The sequence below is a fragment of the Manis pentadactyla genome, chromosome 3, assembly GCF_030020395.1.
Source record: "Manis pentadactyla isolate mManPen7 chromosome 3, mManPen7.hap1, whole genome shotgun sequence".
Classification (NCBI taxonomy): Eukaryota; Metazoa; Chordata; class Mammalia; order Pholidota; family Manidae; genus Manis; species Manis pentadactyla.
In genome coordinates, this window is record NC_080021.1 from 138,980,531 (window position 1) to 138,996,366 (window position 15,836).

Genomic DNA, 15,836 nt, shown 5'->3' on the forward strand with positions numbered 1-15,836 from the left:
CCCACCAGGCTTCATTCAGTCATTTCTCTACTATTTTACATAATTTTTGCCGTATCCGCATACTGTTTGATCTATTCTTTACTTAATAGTTATCTTTAAATAAACTTTAAAATAATTCACTCTTTAAGGGTAATCCTCATACTAAGTTAATATAGCCACGGAATTAATTCCCAGTAAAATACATACCTTTTTTTTTTTTAAGGTTATCCATATATCACTTAGTTATTTCAGTTACCAGTGATCAGCATAGTATGCTCTGGGAAAGACTTATCTATGGGGCCTTTCATTCTGTGTTAAATCCTCTGTTTCTCACCCTTTCTGGTCTAGCTCTAGTGAATCATTTTCAGTTCTTTAAAACACCCTTTTTCTTTCTTATTTAGTGGTCTTCCTATGTTCCTTCCCTCCTGAGTGCAGCAGCACTCTTCTCTAACCTCATCCTTTGGATCTCAGTTTTAATGTAATTTTTTCTAGAAGACCTTTCCTCACCACCCAGACTTGGCTAGGCTCCCTCTCCTGATTACAAGCTCTCATAGCATTCTGTTTTCCCATGGTGGGGTCCATTTATTCATTGCTCTATCCTTGGTATCTGGCAATTTCTGGCACAGAAATAGTGACTAAACAGTAAATAGTGATTATGTGAATGAGCATATCCAAACTTTTGGAAACCAATTAAGTATCTTAAAATAGGGGTTGACAGTTTATTTTTGGTATAACCATATACTAAAACCGTAAAAAGTTGTATTTTCAGAAGACGCATACTTAACATATTTAATGATATGGTATAGAAGTCATAATTACCAATATATGTGTGTGTATGTATAATTTATTAAGTGATGAAAGCAGGTTACAAAAAGCCTTACATGTTATTACAGTTTTGTTTATATGCATTGGTATTTATTTACTAATTTATTTACTTTAAAATAATTCACTCTTTAAGGGTAATCCTCATACTAAGTTACTACTGTAACCTATGTAATGCAGTTATGGGTGTTTTATGTTTTTTCTTTGTACATTCTGTGTCTTCCAAACATTTTACAATGAACCTGTATTAATCTTGAAATCAGGAAAAATTGTTAAAAGTGTGCTACAATTTTCATTCTGCATATTTTAGATTGATATTTCAGGTATACAGTCACCGACAATTTCAAAATTCACAAGGCTTTGAAAACCAAACGCTTTTTCATAACTCATTTGGCAGGAAAGCCTGGCCTGAGTTAATGTGAGCTTATTTAGAATATTGATTACACTTAGAGTAACTCTTACATGTTTTGGTGCTAAAAATAATAATGTGTTTATTGCAGGCTCTTGACCCCACTGGTGTTATAGCACAATTAATGGTATATGCACTGTCTCTCTCCCCTTCTCAACTTCCCCAAATACTGATGCTTGAACTACATCTGGCTCCCTAAGGGTTTCAGAGAAGGGATTATTAATCTGATTCACTTTTTAGATTATGTGGAGATCTGGATGCATTTATTTCTATTTATCATAGGGAGTTTTTGAATGATTGTATACTTTGCTTTTAAATTTTTATCAAGATGCATCTTCAAAAATTGGAATCAGCACACAATCCTCAGCAAATCTATTTTCGAAAGGATGTGTTATGTGAAACCCTGTCTGGAAACACCTGTCCCTTGGTGACTATAACAGCAATGCCAGAGTCTAATTATTATGAACATATCTGTCAATTCAGTAAGTCTGTCTTCTTCACTCAAAATACCAATTCTTCTTCTTCTTATTATTTTTGCTTCATATATATTTTGTAAGGGCAGTAATACTGGAAATGGGCATCAGAAGTCTTGGGTTCAAGTTTTGGTCCTGTTACTGCATATCCCAGGGTCTACTTCTGGGTCTCAGTTTGCTCATCTTGAAAATGAGGGCACTGCCTGAGAAATTTCCAAGGTCTCTTTTGATAGTAAAATTCTGTAGTTTTTAACCTTAGAAGTCATACCCAAAGTATTATACAACAAATTATTTTAAGAGTTCATGTAATAATATCATTAATTTAAAAACTTAATTTTATTTATGAATAAAACCACTTAAAAACCTATCAAGTGTTTTGATGCTAGCTGTAAATAGTTTCTCTCTGCCATTTGTATTTTTAAAGTTGCCTCAAATATACAGCTGTAGTACAAAAAACAAAAAAACTTCTAATTTTGATAAGAAGGTGAAGTATTTTAGGAAAGAGCTTGCTGTGCATGAAAATATGAGTAGGCGAACTGCATGGTGGTTTTGTAGACTTGCAAATCTAAGTGTATAATGAAAAATATTTTCCTTCGTGAATCTCTGAGTACATAAATCTTTTTTTTTCCTGTGCTTATAATGACTATAAAACAGGGATAAGATTTTATTTTCCTTCTTTTCCCCATAACTTTATGAAAAATAGATTTATATTTAAAACTTCCCCAATGACTTGTTCTTTCTAAAACCAAGATTATATTTAAAAACTATTTTTAGATATTAGATTAATTATGTTAAGTAAGTGACTCAAAAACTGTTGTGTTGTTCTCATATTTTTAACTCTTTTAGGGCATGGTTTACATGGTTTTGTGTATCTGGTTTCCTCTATAGGGCCTAGTGCAGTGCTTGTATGTAATAGTAGGTACACACAGTGAGGTCTATGAATTTATATCAGAATTCACAGCTGAGTAGAAATATTTTCAAGCCCCAAAGTCAAACATCATACAAACTTTCAATAGCTATTCTTTTTAATATGAGATTTTATGTGTACTTTAGGAAATCGCCCTTACATTTTCTTGTCTGCTCGGGTACATCCTGGAGAAACTAATGCAAGTTGGGTAATGAAAGGAACATTGGAGTATCTCATGAGTAATAACCCTACTGCTCAGAGCTTACGAGAATCTTATATTTTTAAAATTGTCCCTATGCTAAATCCAGATGGTGTCATCAATGGAAAGTAAGTTAAGCAATAGTTATAGAAATATTATAGATTATTGTGGCTGTCCTGTATAAACTTATTGAAATAATAGCATCTAGGTGAATTTGGAAAAGAATCTGATTATTCTAGAACAAAGAGGTGGGGAGTTCATCTAAGATAGATTTTTTTAATGAAAATATATTTTGTATATTAGTAGTGGTATAGCATTTTGATTAATTGTGTATTCATGAGACTGTTTCATAAGATGCATGTCTTGAATTATTTAGGAAAAATTACAATGTTAAGATATGAGAGATTTTTTAACACATCTTTTATATTTTTTATTTGTCAGTGGCGTGATTTGAGGTTGTTTTAAGATTTAGTCTTCTGAGATCTCTTTCCACTGATAAGAAATACTTGCTCTATCTGCTAACCTCTTTTTGAAAGGAGGAAGTGTAGTTTCTGACTTTTTTAGACTGGAAATACTGGATGAGAACTTCTTTTTTAGTGGAAGTGGCTTATAGTTAGTACAGTTCATTTATTGTGGCAATTAGACAAGGTGTCTATAGTGTTTTTGAAAGATGGAATTTTAGTCTAGTTGTTATGAGCATGTCCACATTTGGTGATATATTTTATTCAGTAAAGGTAGCATGAATATTTATCATATTTTAGGAAATTTTTGAGTTAAATAGAATAATTTCTTTTTAGGTAGTATGTTACGGGGTTAGGTAGTATGTTATGAAGTAAAATGACATTTCATGTCTAGTCTTAATTCAGCAGCATACTGATTAGTTAGAATTCTGCTTATATTTCTGTCATCTTCTGATTGTTTGCTTAAACATTTGCTCAGTCACTTCAATACTTAATACCTATGATTTGATGACAATGTATTTGAATTTTTACAAGGATGTATACTTTTCATATACTTATCTTTCTTAGAAGGAGGTCCCAGATAGAACTTTTGTATACTAATACAATCAAAGTACAGTCAGGAGAAAATATATCCATTTATAAATTTAGAGTATGGGACAAAACCCCAGAATTGAGAATAAATTTTTTCTATAGCTTGAAAATTTTGACCTATAAATCTGAAAACTCACTACAGTTAAATTTATGTAATACAAGACCTGGTATATAGCCAATGCTTAATAAATGTTTATTTAATGATATAATATGAATTCTGTAGAGCCCACAATCTATATACCCATTTGAACTATCCACTGGAATGGGATATTAAAATTAAATCACATAAATATAAGAATTTTTTGGTACCAATGTTTGTCTATCATTGTGTTTACATATGTGTAGTCACCGCTGTTCTTTAAGTGGAGAAGATTTGAATAGACAGTGGCAAAGTCCAAATCCAGATTTACATCCCACAATTTACCATGCTAAGGGGCTGCTACAATACCTGGCTGCAGTGAAACGTTTACCCCTGGTAAGTGGCAGTATTTGTTTGTATAGTCTAAGAAATTATTTTGTTGATTAATGACAGTATTTTGTACATTATTTTCTTGTTATAAAAGCTGTGTGTTAATTTCAAAGGGAGTTTCTTTAAAATATCTTTTTCTGTATTTAATCACTTGTGTATAAATTATGGTATCAAATTAATACAATGTATCTACATCCCCATTTCATCAGGTTTAATTTTTTAAATTATCATGAGTCCTTTTCTTTTTTGTTTATGAATATTGGTAACTCCTGGTTATAAGTTTTAGGTATTTAGCTTCACTGTTATCTTCCAAATTCCCAAACTAGTAGAAGCTTATTTCTGAGCTCTTTAGTCAGCTCTGAAGCAGTTAAGTCTCAAGTACACACATGGAAAAGGTAAGCATCAGCATGGGGGAGATCTGCTGAACTGTGTGTATATGCTGCTGCTGTTTTCAGCAGCTTTTTAGAATGTTCTCATTGTGTTAGTGTTTAAATGAGTTAATCTTCCTTTGGGGAAGATAGCAAAACTTCACAGAGGGGCATCATTGACATGCAAGTCTGTCCTTCATTTTTAAAATGATGCTCTTAAAAATTAAACTGAAGCCATACCCTTATTTTAGTGTTTTTCATGAGAACATTTTCATGTTCTTTTATATTAGGTAAATGTTTTAACAACCCATGGGGCAGTCATGACAGTAGCTGTAGATTTGACTTATGATTGAATTATTTTTAAAATGGTGAATAATAAGTACAAAAGAAAGAGTGGAACTGTGACTTGATGCAGGAACTGCAAATGATTTAGCCAGTCTAGAATTAATTGTAGTTCTTTTCGAAAACTAGACATTATTATTTTTATTTGTTTTGCTTGTTAAATGGTGACTCAGACTAAAAAGACCAGGGAACACAGACCTGTTTATTGACTTGCTATTAACTAGCTTTACTTGGCAATATATGAGTTAGAAAGGTTTTAATTTTTAAAATATATTATATTTTCAAGGTTTACTGTGATTATCACGGCCATTCCCGAAAGAAGAATGTGTTTATGTATGGCTGTAGCATCAAAGAGACTGTATGGCATACCAATGATAATGCAACTTCATGTGATGTGTTGGAAGATGCGGGATACAGGGTAATTATTACAGATAGGTCAAGAGTTTTTGATTTTCAAACATGTATAAAACAACAGAAAATAATATAATGTACATGGAACTATTCAGAGCCAGTAAATATTACCTTTTTGCCATTTTTGTTTCGGATTTTCCATTTTAAATATTTCTTCTAAAATTTTTGCTTTTCACATTTAGATTTTTTAATTTACTTGGAATTTATTTTTGTATGAGAAGTGGGAATCTACTTTTAGTTTTGCCTTGTACAACCAGTCATCTCAGCACCATTTATTACAGAATACATCTTTCTTCTGCTGCTGTTATAAAGCCGTTTGTTACATATCACATAGCCACATGTGTGGGTGTGTTTTGAAGTAGCCTAGGACTGAAATGAGGTTTTAAGGCTTCAGGTGCTGTGTGCTTTCTCTTCCATCACACTGTCTTTCCTCCTCCTGTATAGCTAAAGAAGCGCCCCAGGTAATTTTCCAAAACTGTTTGAGTAACAAACTACTGACCTATCAGAACTTCAAAGCACATTTTCTCTTGGGTATCCTCTTTCTTCTTCCCTTTCCCAAATAAATAAAATGATTAGAGTCATATAAAAAATGGAAACACTCCAGAAATATACAATAGTAATGAGTGAAAATCATCTTCTCAGTTAATCACTAAGTAATCATTTTACCATATGTATTGTGGGACTTGCTGCTAAGCACATTCATTCATAAATGTATGTACGTATATGATATTTTTGTTTGTTTTTATTTATTTTAATGCTCCATAGCAACTTCTTTTTTCATGTAATGTCTGTTGGCCATCTTTCCAGGTCCTCATATCTAGATTTTTCTCAGTCCATTTACCAGTAACACAAGTTTTCAATTGTGCATTTTTCTTTTTACTGTACAAATGTACCAAAATTTATTCAGTAGTCCTGTTAGTGGTCATTTGATTAGTATTGCCAAGTCGTCCTTCATAAAGATCGTACAAATTGACAGTCCCCAGTTCAATGAATGATGGTGCTATTTCTCCACGCCTTTATTACATCATACTGTCATATTTGCCAGGTGAAAAAAAAATCTGATGGTTTTAATTTGTGTAATTATAAATGAGGCTGAGTATCATCTCATATGTTTGGCCAGTTATGATAGCTCCCTCTATCTTAAGTCTTTTCTCATACTCCCTGATTACTTTTGTAATGGTCATACAATTATTACTGTTTTAAATATAAGAACTCTTTATGTGCATTAGAAATATATTAAAATTTTTTGTTTATGATGTGTAGCAATTTAAAACTTTCATTATAATTGTTGATTTTTAAAAAATATCTTCTGGGTTTGGAAGCTTAGAAAGACTTTTCTCATTCTAAGACTTTAAGTTATTCCATGCTTATTTACTGTTTTAAGTTTCATTTAAAAATTTTACTTATTAATTATAAATTTGAATTCTCAGTCTAGTTAGAATTCAATTTAATGATGAGTGGCTTCAGCCTGTTTTTCTCAGCGGCTAGCCAGTTGTGCTGGCATTTAGTGAATGTCAGTCTTTTCTCTACTACTAATAATAGTAACTTTAACAAATACCTTTGGTTCTAATTCTAACTTTAACAAATACCTTTGGTTCTAATTCTGAACTCTTCTCTCTATAAAAATATCTATTTCTATACCAGTGTCACAGTTTACCTTAAGTATATAATGTAGGTGAATATCTGTTGGATTATTTCTCCAGTTATAGCCTCCTCTTTAAAAATTCCCCAGGTGTGTACCTCCCATATTTATATTTACAGGTGAACTTGCAAAAAATATGGGCATTGTATCATGATTGTCTTAGCTTTATTAGTTTAGGAGTGATTGACATTTACAGTGTTAGATCTCTTGATTAGTCAACCATCTTTCATGACTAAAATTTCTTCATTTTTTAAATGCTTTCCTTCACATTTTTTAACCTGATTTTCTTAAATGGTTTTATTCTGGTTATTGGTTGCTACTATGAATGTGATTCTTTCTTCCATTCTATTTTCTGAATGCTATTTGTGCAGGAAATCAAACAGTTCTAAATTAGTAAGAAAATTATTCTGATTCTGTGAGTAGCAGGAATATGGCAAGAAGATCCACATGCCCCTGCTCTAATTACTGTGCTTTCATGAAAGTTTTTAAAAAACTAAACCATTATTTTAATAAAATCCTCTTGAAATATTTTATTTTGTATTTCTTGTCTTTGCAGACTTTGCCTAAGGTACTGAGCCATATTGCCCCAGCATTTTGTATGAGCAGCTGTAGCTTTGTAGTGGAGAAATCTAAAGAATCCACTGCTCGTGTTGTAGTTTGGAGGGAGATAGGAGTCCAAAGAAGCTACACCATGGAGAGTACTTTGTGTGGCTGTGATCAGGGAAAATACAAGGTAAAGTATCTCTGGACTTTTGGCGATAAAAAACATGTGAAGGCTTTCTTTTCATATGTAGTACAATTGCTTTCATGTATACATTAAAAGGACACATTTGTTGTACTGTATGTAATTTGCAATAATAGAATTTAATCATACGCCGTCTTAAAAACAGTTGTTTTTTTATTTCTCTGAATTAAATAGCCTGCTTTGGGTCCTTATGAAATCTTGGTTGAATCTGTTTACTAATTCATAATTTTTAAGAAAGTATGTTGTGGTACACATTTAAATACTGCTTAGTAATTTATAACAAGCTGTGCAAGTAGTACATTAATAGTAAAAATTTTCTAACACTTTAATTTATTGGATATAAATACATTTTTATGCATTTACAAATAAACACATTACGCTTATTTATAAAGCTTCTTTATATTTATATTTTGTGTGTGCATGACTTTTAAATGCATGTCCCTTCACTAAATTTTTTTCATTACTGAGACTGCTTTTCTCTGGTGCCATAGGCTTTCATTGGAAACAGCTAGAGTTTAAACTTGACTTCTGAAATTAAATACTAAAAATGTTTTGAATTTTTGACTTTTAAAGATTAAAAACTTAATGAGCAATGAATTGGAACTTAGATAAGCAATAGCAAGCTTGAATATTTGTTTTTCTTGCCTTGTCACAGAAAGATTTTCAGGTGTTTTTCTAATTATTTGACTCGTATTTGTTTTGTTTTGTCTTGTCATGGGGCAAGAGGAAACAATCTAACAGTGACTTTCATATACCTCCCGTAAAGATAGTTATAACTTTGTGTTTGAAAAGTTAAAAATCTTACAGTTTGTTAGTATAAAAAATGGAGACATAGTTGATATCAAAAAGTTAAGTAGAAAGCCTAAATAATGACTTTTTCAGTCTGTAACAAACTGGAAGAAAACTATAGATTTTGTACTGACATTCATGCTTTGGAGCCTGGTAGAGGGGAATTTAATGAGGTTACTGTAATTTGTGTTGAGCGAACCTTCCCTAAATTTTAGGTTGACCACGATATACTTCCAAAATGTACTATCTTTTGAATTCTCTCCAAATACTGTAAAATAATGACTTCTAGTCTACCCAGGGCATGATAGTGGTGGGAGAGAAGATGTGGTGACAGCACCATCTCAGCTTCCAACCCTCTGCCCTTCAATCTTTGCTTTAGTGGGCAGTTTGCTAAGGGTCTCGGATCCCGTTAAGTGTGTGGGGTGTGAAAAGAGGTTGAAGATCACTTCAGTATAAGACCATAGGTGGCTCCTAGGAAATGGGCTCTATAATTTATGAAAAACAGACTGTAAATGACTTCTTAAAGACATGCTTTATGCAGTCAGGCTGGAGAAGGCAACAAAGCTTATCAGTGTCTGTGAAACAAGCCTTTGGGGGTAGGGACAGAAGTTGGCAGGGCAGCTGAGACTTCCATGCCCCTTGAAATCCCTATCGCACATGACAGTAGTGCTTTCCTACAATATTTAGATTACACTCTTAGACTTTCATTGGATTTTTTTAAATGTCCTGTTTATATTTTGATAAATTTGGTAATTGAAAAAAAAACATTAAAAAAAACAGCTAAAGTATATTTTGAAATACAAAAGGTACACCAGTTTTTTAAGAATTTATTTTTTTAATCTATAAGCTTTTGAAAATAAAATGGATATCTAATAAATACTCATTTTGCTTTTATATGATTTAGTTAGTAGAGTTACATTGTTTTAAACATCTTATGGAGAAGTATGTCTTCTAAGCAAAATTTTTTCATGTCAAAGATTTAATGCTTAGATGATAACATACACTTTCTGAAGTTTTTTTTTAATTAATAAAATATACAGCAGCTATAGATTCACAAATTGAATGGAAAGTACAAAATTCCCATATACAACCCCATCTGTACACAACACAGATACTGCATACTTTTCAAAATTGTTAATGTTAGCTAATAAATTTTGTGAGTCTAATAATATCTTAAACAGTTCACCCTCAAAAGTGTTCTTATATTGCTGAATTATAGGTTGTAGATGTTATTTTTATTTTCTATGAACTAATTCAGAACAGGTATAGCTTTTCTAAAGCTTTTAAACTAAGGCAAATGAATATTCTAATAAAGTCAGGTCACATTTCCTAAAATATTCCTAGAATGAAGTCAGGTCACATTTTCTAGAAAATAGCTATTTAAACAATCAATCAGTCATTATTATAAAGACAATATATTTTGTGTAGGGTTAAGTAACATTTTTTACAATTTAATTTCTTCAGTAACTGTGCTTTTAGTATGGTTATTGAAAACCTGTTTTACAGTACCTTCTCTCTAAATGATATCAGCTCTCACCTTCACCTGCAGCTTGTGTTGGTGTAAGGATTTCACCTATTAGAGATTCATTTTCATCTAAAAATTAAATGATAAACAATAACTTGATTTACAGTCCATTTTGTTTGTTTTATGTGGTAACTTTTGCTGAATTTTGTATTGTTTATTGGGAAAGTGTTGTTAAAAAAGGGTGGTGGTGAAATTTTCTTATTGCTTTAGCTAGACAAAATTTGAAGTGGACATTCTTAATTGACATGGAACATAAGAATTTACTTTAGTGCTACCTCACTGGCTTCAATTTGATTTTTTGACAGTTACCTTTCTTTTATTTTTACTTTAATCACCTAGTAAAAGTATTTATAAGGTAATATCTAAGAAAATGATGTCCAAGTAAATTGGAGCCTTGATTTTAATGCTGTAATATTTCAGCAGTGGCATCCAAAGTTAGTGGATAAGAAATACTAGCAAGATCTTGTAAAAATACAGTTTCACACATGAACTCAAAGAATGACATAACCACAAAATGCTTATCTATTTTTTCTCTCTGCAGTGTGTTGGTGAAAATAGTTTGGATATAGCGATGGAGAATAAACATTAGAAGTGGTTTTTCAAAACAGTTTCCTTTGTGACCTAAAGTGATTTTGCATTATGAAGACATTGTGCTTGTTGAGTCCTACCTAGGTCCACGCAATACCAACTTTTAAATTTTATTCATATAATTATAAGCTTTATGTAATTTTAATGAGGTCCAGCCAGAGGATAACAAACATCCTAGTTATATGTATTGAATTGATTAATTACAGGGTTTACAGATTGGTACTCGAGAATTAGAAGAGATGGGAGCAAAATTTTGTGTTGGTCTGTTGCGTTTGAAAAGACTGACATCCCCGTTGGAATATAATCTGCCTTCCAGCCTGCTTGACTTTGAAAATGACTTGATTGAATCAAGCTGCAAAGTAACTAGGTAAGGTACAATTGTTTTATTCTGTTATTATGTTGTAGTACACTGTTAGATTTCATTAAATGGAGTAAGCAAGAAAGCCACAGAGAGTTTTGACAGCTAAGAACATTTTTAGAATTAATATAATTAAGTTTACACATCTAATGTTTGTTCCAATTGTGATAATATTCTTGATTCTCTTAACATTGACATTTGGATGAGATTTTAATGAAATATCCTTATATTTTGAATGATCTTTTTAGTGACTTTAATGGTTTACCCTTAACCCAAAAATAGCCAATGTGGAAATAGTATTTACATTAGATGATATCTAAATTAAGAGGATTTGGAGTCAAGATTCATACTTCAAAAGAAACTGTATTTTGTTTGTTATCTACGTACATCAGATGGCTTTCCAATAACCTTCTGGTTACATACATGGGAAACAGCTAGTGTCCTTTTAAAAATTTAACGATATCTGCCAAGGATTCTAGGTAAATTTGTGCTCCTAAAATTAAATACATAGTAAAATTTGATCAAAGGCTCAGAGACAATTCAGTATCATAATTCTTAATCATAATAACCTATTCCATAAGTTGCCATTTCATCTTGTTGGTTGTTTCCTTTGCTTCTTAGTTTGATGTGCTCACACTTCTTTATTTTTCCTTTTGTTGCCTTTGCTATTGGTGTCAAATCCAAAAAAGTCATTGCTAAGGCCAGTGTCAAAGAGCCAAGCCCCTGTATTTCTTCTAGGAGTTTTATAATTTCATATCTTACATTGTAGTCTTTAATCCATTTTGAATTGATATTTGTGTATGGTCTAGGAAGTACAGTTTCATTATTTTACATGTGGCTATCCAGTTTTCCCAACACCATTTATTGAAGACACTATCCTTTCCCAATACATATTTCTGAGATACATATTCCTTTGTTGAAAATTAATTAACCATGTGTGCGTAGACTTATTTCTAGGCTCTCTATTCTGTCTGTTCATCTAAATCTTTTTATATGCCAATACCATACTGTTTTGAATACTATAGCTTTGTAAGATAGCTTGAAATCAGGAAGTGTGATTTCAGTTCCTGAAATCCTCCAGTTTTGTTGTTCTTTCTCAAGGTTACTTTGACTATTTAGGGGTTTTGTGATTCTGTACAAATTCTAGGGTTTTTTTTTCTGTTTCTGTGAAAAATGCCATTGGTATTTTGATAGGGATTGCATTGAATCTATAGATTGCTTTGGGGAGTATGGACGTTTTAACATTAATTCTTCCAATCTATGAGTATAGAATATTTTTCTATTTATTTGTGTACCCTTCAGTTTCTTTCATCAGTGTCTTATAGTTGTCATTGTACAGATATTCCAACTTTTTGGTTAATTCATTCTTAACTATTTTATTGTTTTTCATGCTGTTATACATGTGATTATTTTTCTAAATTTCTCTTTCTCATAGTTCATTGTTGGTGTACGGAAATGCAACTGTTTTTTGTGTATTGATTTTGTATCTAGCAGCTTTACTGAAATTCTGTATTATTTCTAACATTTTTTAGTGGAGTTTTGGGGATTTCCAAATATAATATTATGGGATATGCAAATAGATAAATTTTTAATTCCTTTCTGATTTGGATGCCCTTTATTTCTTTTTCTTGCCGAATTGCTCTGGCTAGGATTAAAGTGAGCATCCTGTCTTGCTTCTGATCTTAGAGGAAAAGCTTTCCTCATTTCCTCATTGAGTATGATACTAGCTGTGGGCTTATAGTATATCACCTTTATTATATTGAAGTATGTTCCCTCTTTACCCAGTTTGTTGAGAATTTTTATCATGAATGGGTATGAATTTTGTCAAATATTTTTTCTGTGTCTATTGAGATGATTATATAATTTTTATCCTTCACTTTTTTAATGTGGTATATCACATCAACTTGCATATGTTGAGCCATTCATGCATCCCTAGGACGAATCCCATTTGATCATGGTGTTTGTATGATCCTTTTAATATATTGTTGAATTCAGTGTCCTAATAGTTTATTGAGGATTTTTTTTTTTTTTGTAGATAATTATTTTTTATTGAAGGGTAGTTGACACACAGTATTACACTACATTAGTTTCAGGTGTACAACATAGTGATTCAACATTTATATACATGACAATTCTAGGTACCAGCTATCACCTTACCAAGCTGTTACAATATCTTGACTATATTCATTACATCCCGGTTACTTATTATTTTACCATTGGAAGTGTGTACTTTTTTTTTTTTTTTTTGTGAGGGCATCTCTCATATTTATTGATCAAATGGTTGTTAACAACAATAAAATTCTGTATAGGGGAGTCAATGCTCAATGCACAATCATTAGTCCACCCCAAGCCTAATTTTCATCAGTCTCCAATCTTCTGAGGCATAACAAACAAGTTCTTACATGGAGAACAAATTCTTACATAGTGAATAAGTTCTTACATGGTGAACAGTACAAGGACAGCCATCACAGAAACCTTTGGTTTTGCTCATGCATTATGAACTATAAACAGTCAATTCAAATATGAATACTCATTTGATTTTTATACTTGATTTATATGTGGATACCACATTTCTCTCTTTATTATTATTATTTTTAATAAAATGCTGAAGTGGTAGGTAGATACAAGATAAAGGTAGAAAACATAGTTTAGTGTTGTAAGAGAGCAAATGTAGATGATCAGGTGTCTGCCTGTAGACTATGTGTTAATCCAAGCTAGACAAGGGCAATAAAACATCCACGTATGCAGAAGATTTCTCTCAGAACAGGGGGGAGTGAGGTACTAAGCCTCACCTCTGTTGATCCCCAATTTCTCACCTGATGACCCCTCTGTGACTGTGCCTGTCTTAGGTTGTTCCTCCCTTGAGGAATCTTACCCGTCTCTGGCTAACCAGTCATCTTCTGGGGCCATACAGGGAAATGTAAAGTTGGTAAGTGAGAGAGAAGCCTAATTGTTTGAAATGGTTAGCTTTTTATTTCTTTGCATATTTATGCCCTGTAGCTTCTATGCCCAGCATTTGTCTTGAGGTATCTTTACCACTTGGAAGAATTATGATACTTGGTAAATTTGATATGAGGCACAAATTCTATTTAAGGGTTGTAATTAGGAAGGAAGAAGAAAAGCTATAGAAGTAGCAGGCGGCAGAAAACATGGGAAGATTGATTATTTCTTTGACATATCTTCTTGTAGAGTAACTTCAGCCATGTATAGGTTTTAAGCTACTACTTAAATTGCGCACACACATTAACATAATAGGAGTATAGTTACATAACCAAAGCATACCTGTAATTACCGGCCATCTCCAGTGAAACCAAGAAAACCAGTTAGGCACCTTAGGCATTTGTGAAAACTTATCTATGATATGGTGGATATTGTCCAACTGAACTTGAACAATCTGAGAGAAATCAGACAAATTAAAACAACCCATTCCTGGGGAATGTTCACATCCCTTATGTTCTTTTAACAGTAAATAGTCTGTAGTTGTAAGATTTTGGAGCGCTACAATTTGCACTTCTCCTAATTCTTGGGTGAGTTCCAACAGTATAGATCCAGTCAAATTTGTTGTTTTACTGTATGCACAAGCCAGCTTAGATAGCTCCTTCCTCATTCCCATGGCAAGTCCAGGAACTGGTGGGATGAGTGCATCTACAGCTGTAGCAGTGCATGGATCTTTGTTGGGGTTTTTTGATGACCATCTTCTGGCATGAGTCTTCCAGAGAGTGCTGATGTTGGAAGTTCTTTTTCATATCGTATCTTAGTTCATTTTCGGGGTAGCCCAATTAGGCTTTGATCCTCTGTATAAACACAAACAGACCCTTTGCCTACACTTTTATATGCCCTTTATACCCTTGTGTAGAACTCACTGGAGGTTACCACACAGGAACTGCCCTTTTTTTTTTTTTTTTTTGGTATCACTAATGTACACTTACATGACGAATATTATGTTTACTAGGCTCTCCCCTATACCAGGTCCCCCCTATAAAACCCTTTACAGTCACTGTCCATCAGCATAGCAAAATGTTGTAGAATCTCTACTTGCCTTCTCTGTGTTGTACAGCCCTCCCTTTTCTTCTACCCCCCCATGCATGCTAATCTTAATACCCCCCTACTTCTCCCCACCCTTATCCCTCCCTACCCACCCATCCTCCCCAGTCCCTTTCCCTTTGGTACCTGTTAGTCCATTCTTGAGTTCTGTGATTCTGCTGCTGTTTTGTTCCTTCAGTTTTTCCTTTGTTCTTATATTCCACAGATGAGTGAAATCATTTGGTATTTCTCTTTCTCCGCTTGGCTTATTTCACTGAGCATAATACCCTCCAGCTCCATCCATGTTGCTGCAAATGGTAGGATTTGCCCTTTTCTTATGGCTGAGTAGTATTCCATTGTGTATATGTACCACATCTTCTTTATCCATTCATCTATCAATGGACATTTAGGTTGCTTCCAATTCTTGGCTATTGTAAATAGTGCTGCGATAAACATAGGGGTGCACTGGTCTTTCTCATACTTGATTGCTGCATTCTTAGGGTAAATTCCTAGGAGTGCAATTCCTGGGTCAAATGGTAGGTCTGTTTTGAGCATTTTGATGTACGTCCATACTGCTTTCTACAATGGTTGAACTAACTTACATTCCCACCAGCAGTGTAGGAGGGTTCCCCTTTCTCCATAGCCTCGCCAACATTTGTTGTTCTCTGTCTTTTGGATGGCAGCCATCCTTACTGGTGTGAGGTGATACCTCATTGTAGTTTTAATTTGCATTTC

General features: G+C 32.9%; 1 protein-coding gene across 1 annotated transcript in view; it reads left to right on the forward strand.

Moving 5' to 3' along the window:
- Positions 1–15,836, forward strand: part of AGTPBP1 (ATP/GTP binding carboxypeptidase 1) — a 204,774-nt gene that overhangs the window by 171,054 nt on the left and 17,884 nt on the right. Inside the window, exons 20-25 of the mRNA XM_036924836.2 lie at positions 1,539–1,692; positions 2,737–2,917; positions 4,187–4,316; positions 5,307–5,438; positions 7,630–7,806; positions 10,927–11,087. Coding sequence (XP_036780731.2) covers positions 1,539–1,692; positions 2,737–2,917; positions 4,187–4,316; positions 5,307–5,438; positions 7,630–7,806; positions 10,927–11,087 — 935 coding nt within the window. The remainder of the gene's footprint in view (positions 1–1,538; positions 1,693–2,736; positions 2,918–4,186; positions 4,317–5,306; positions 5,439–7,629; positions 7,807–10,926; positions 11,088–15,836) is intronic.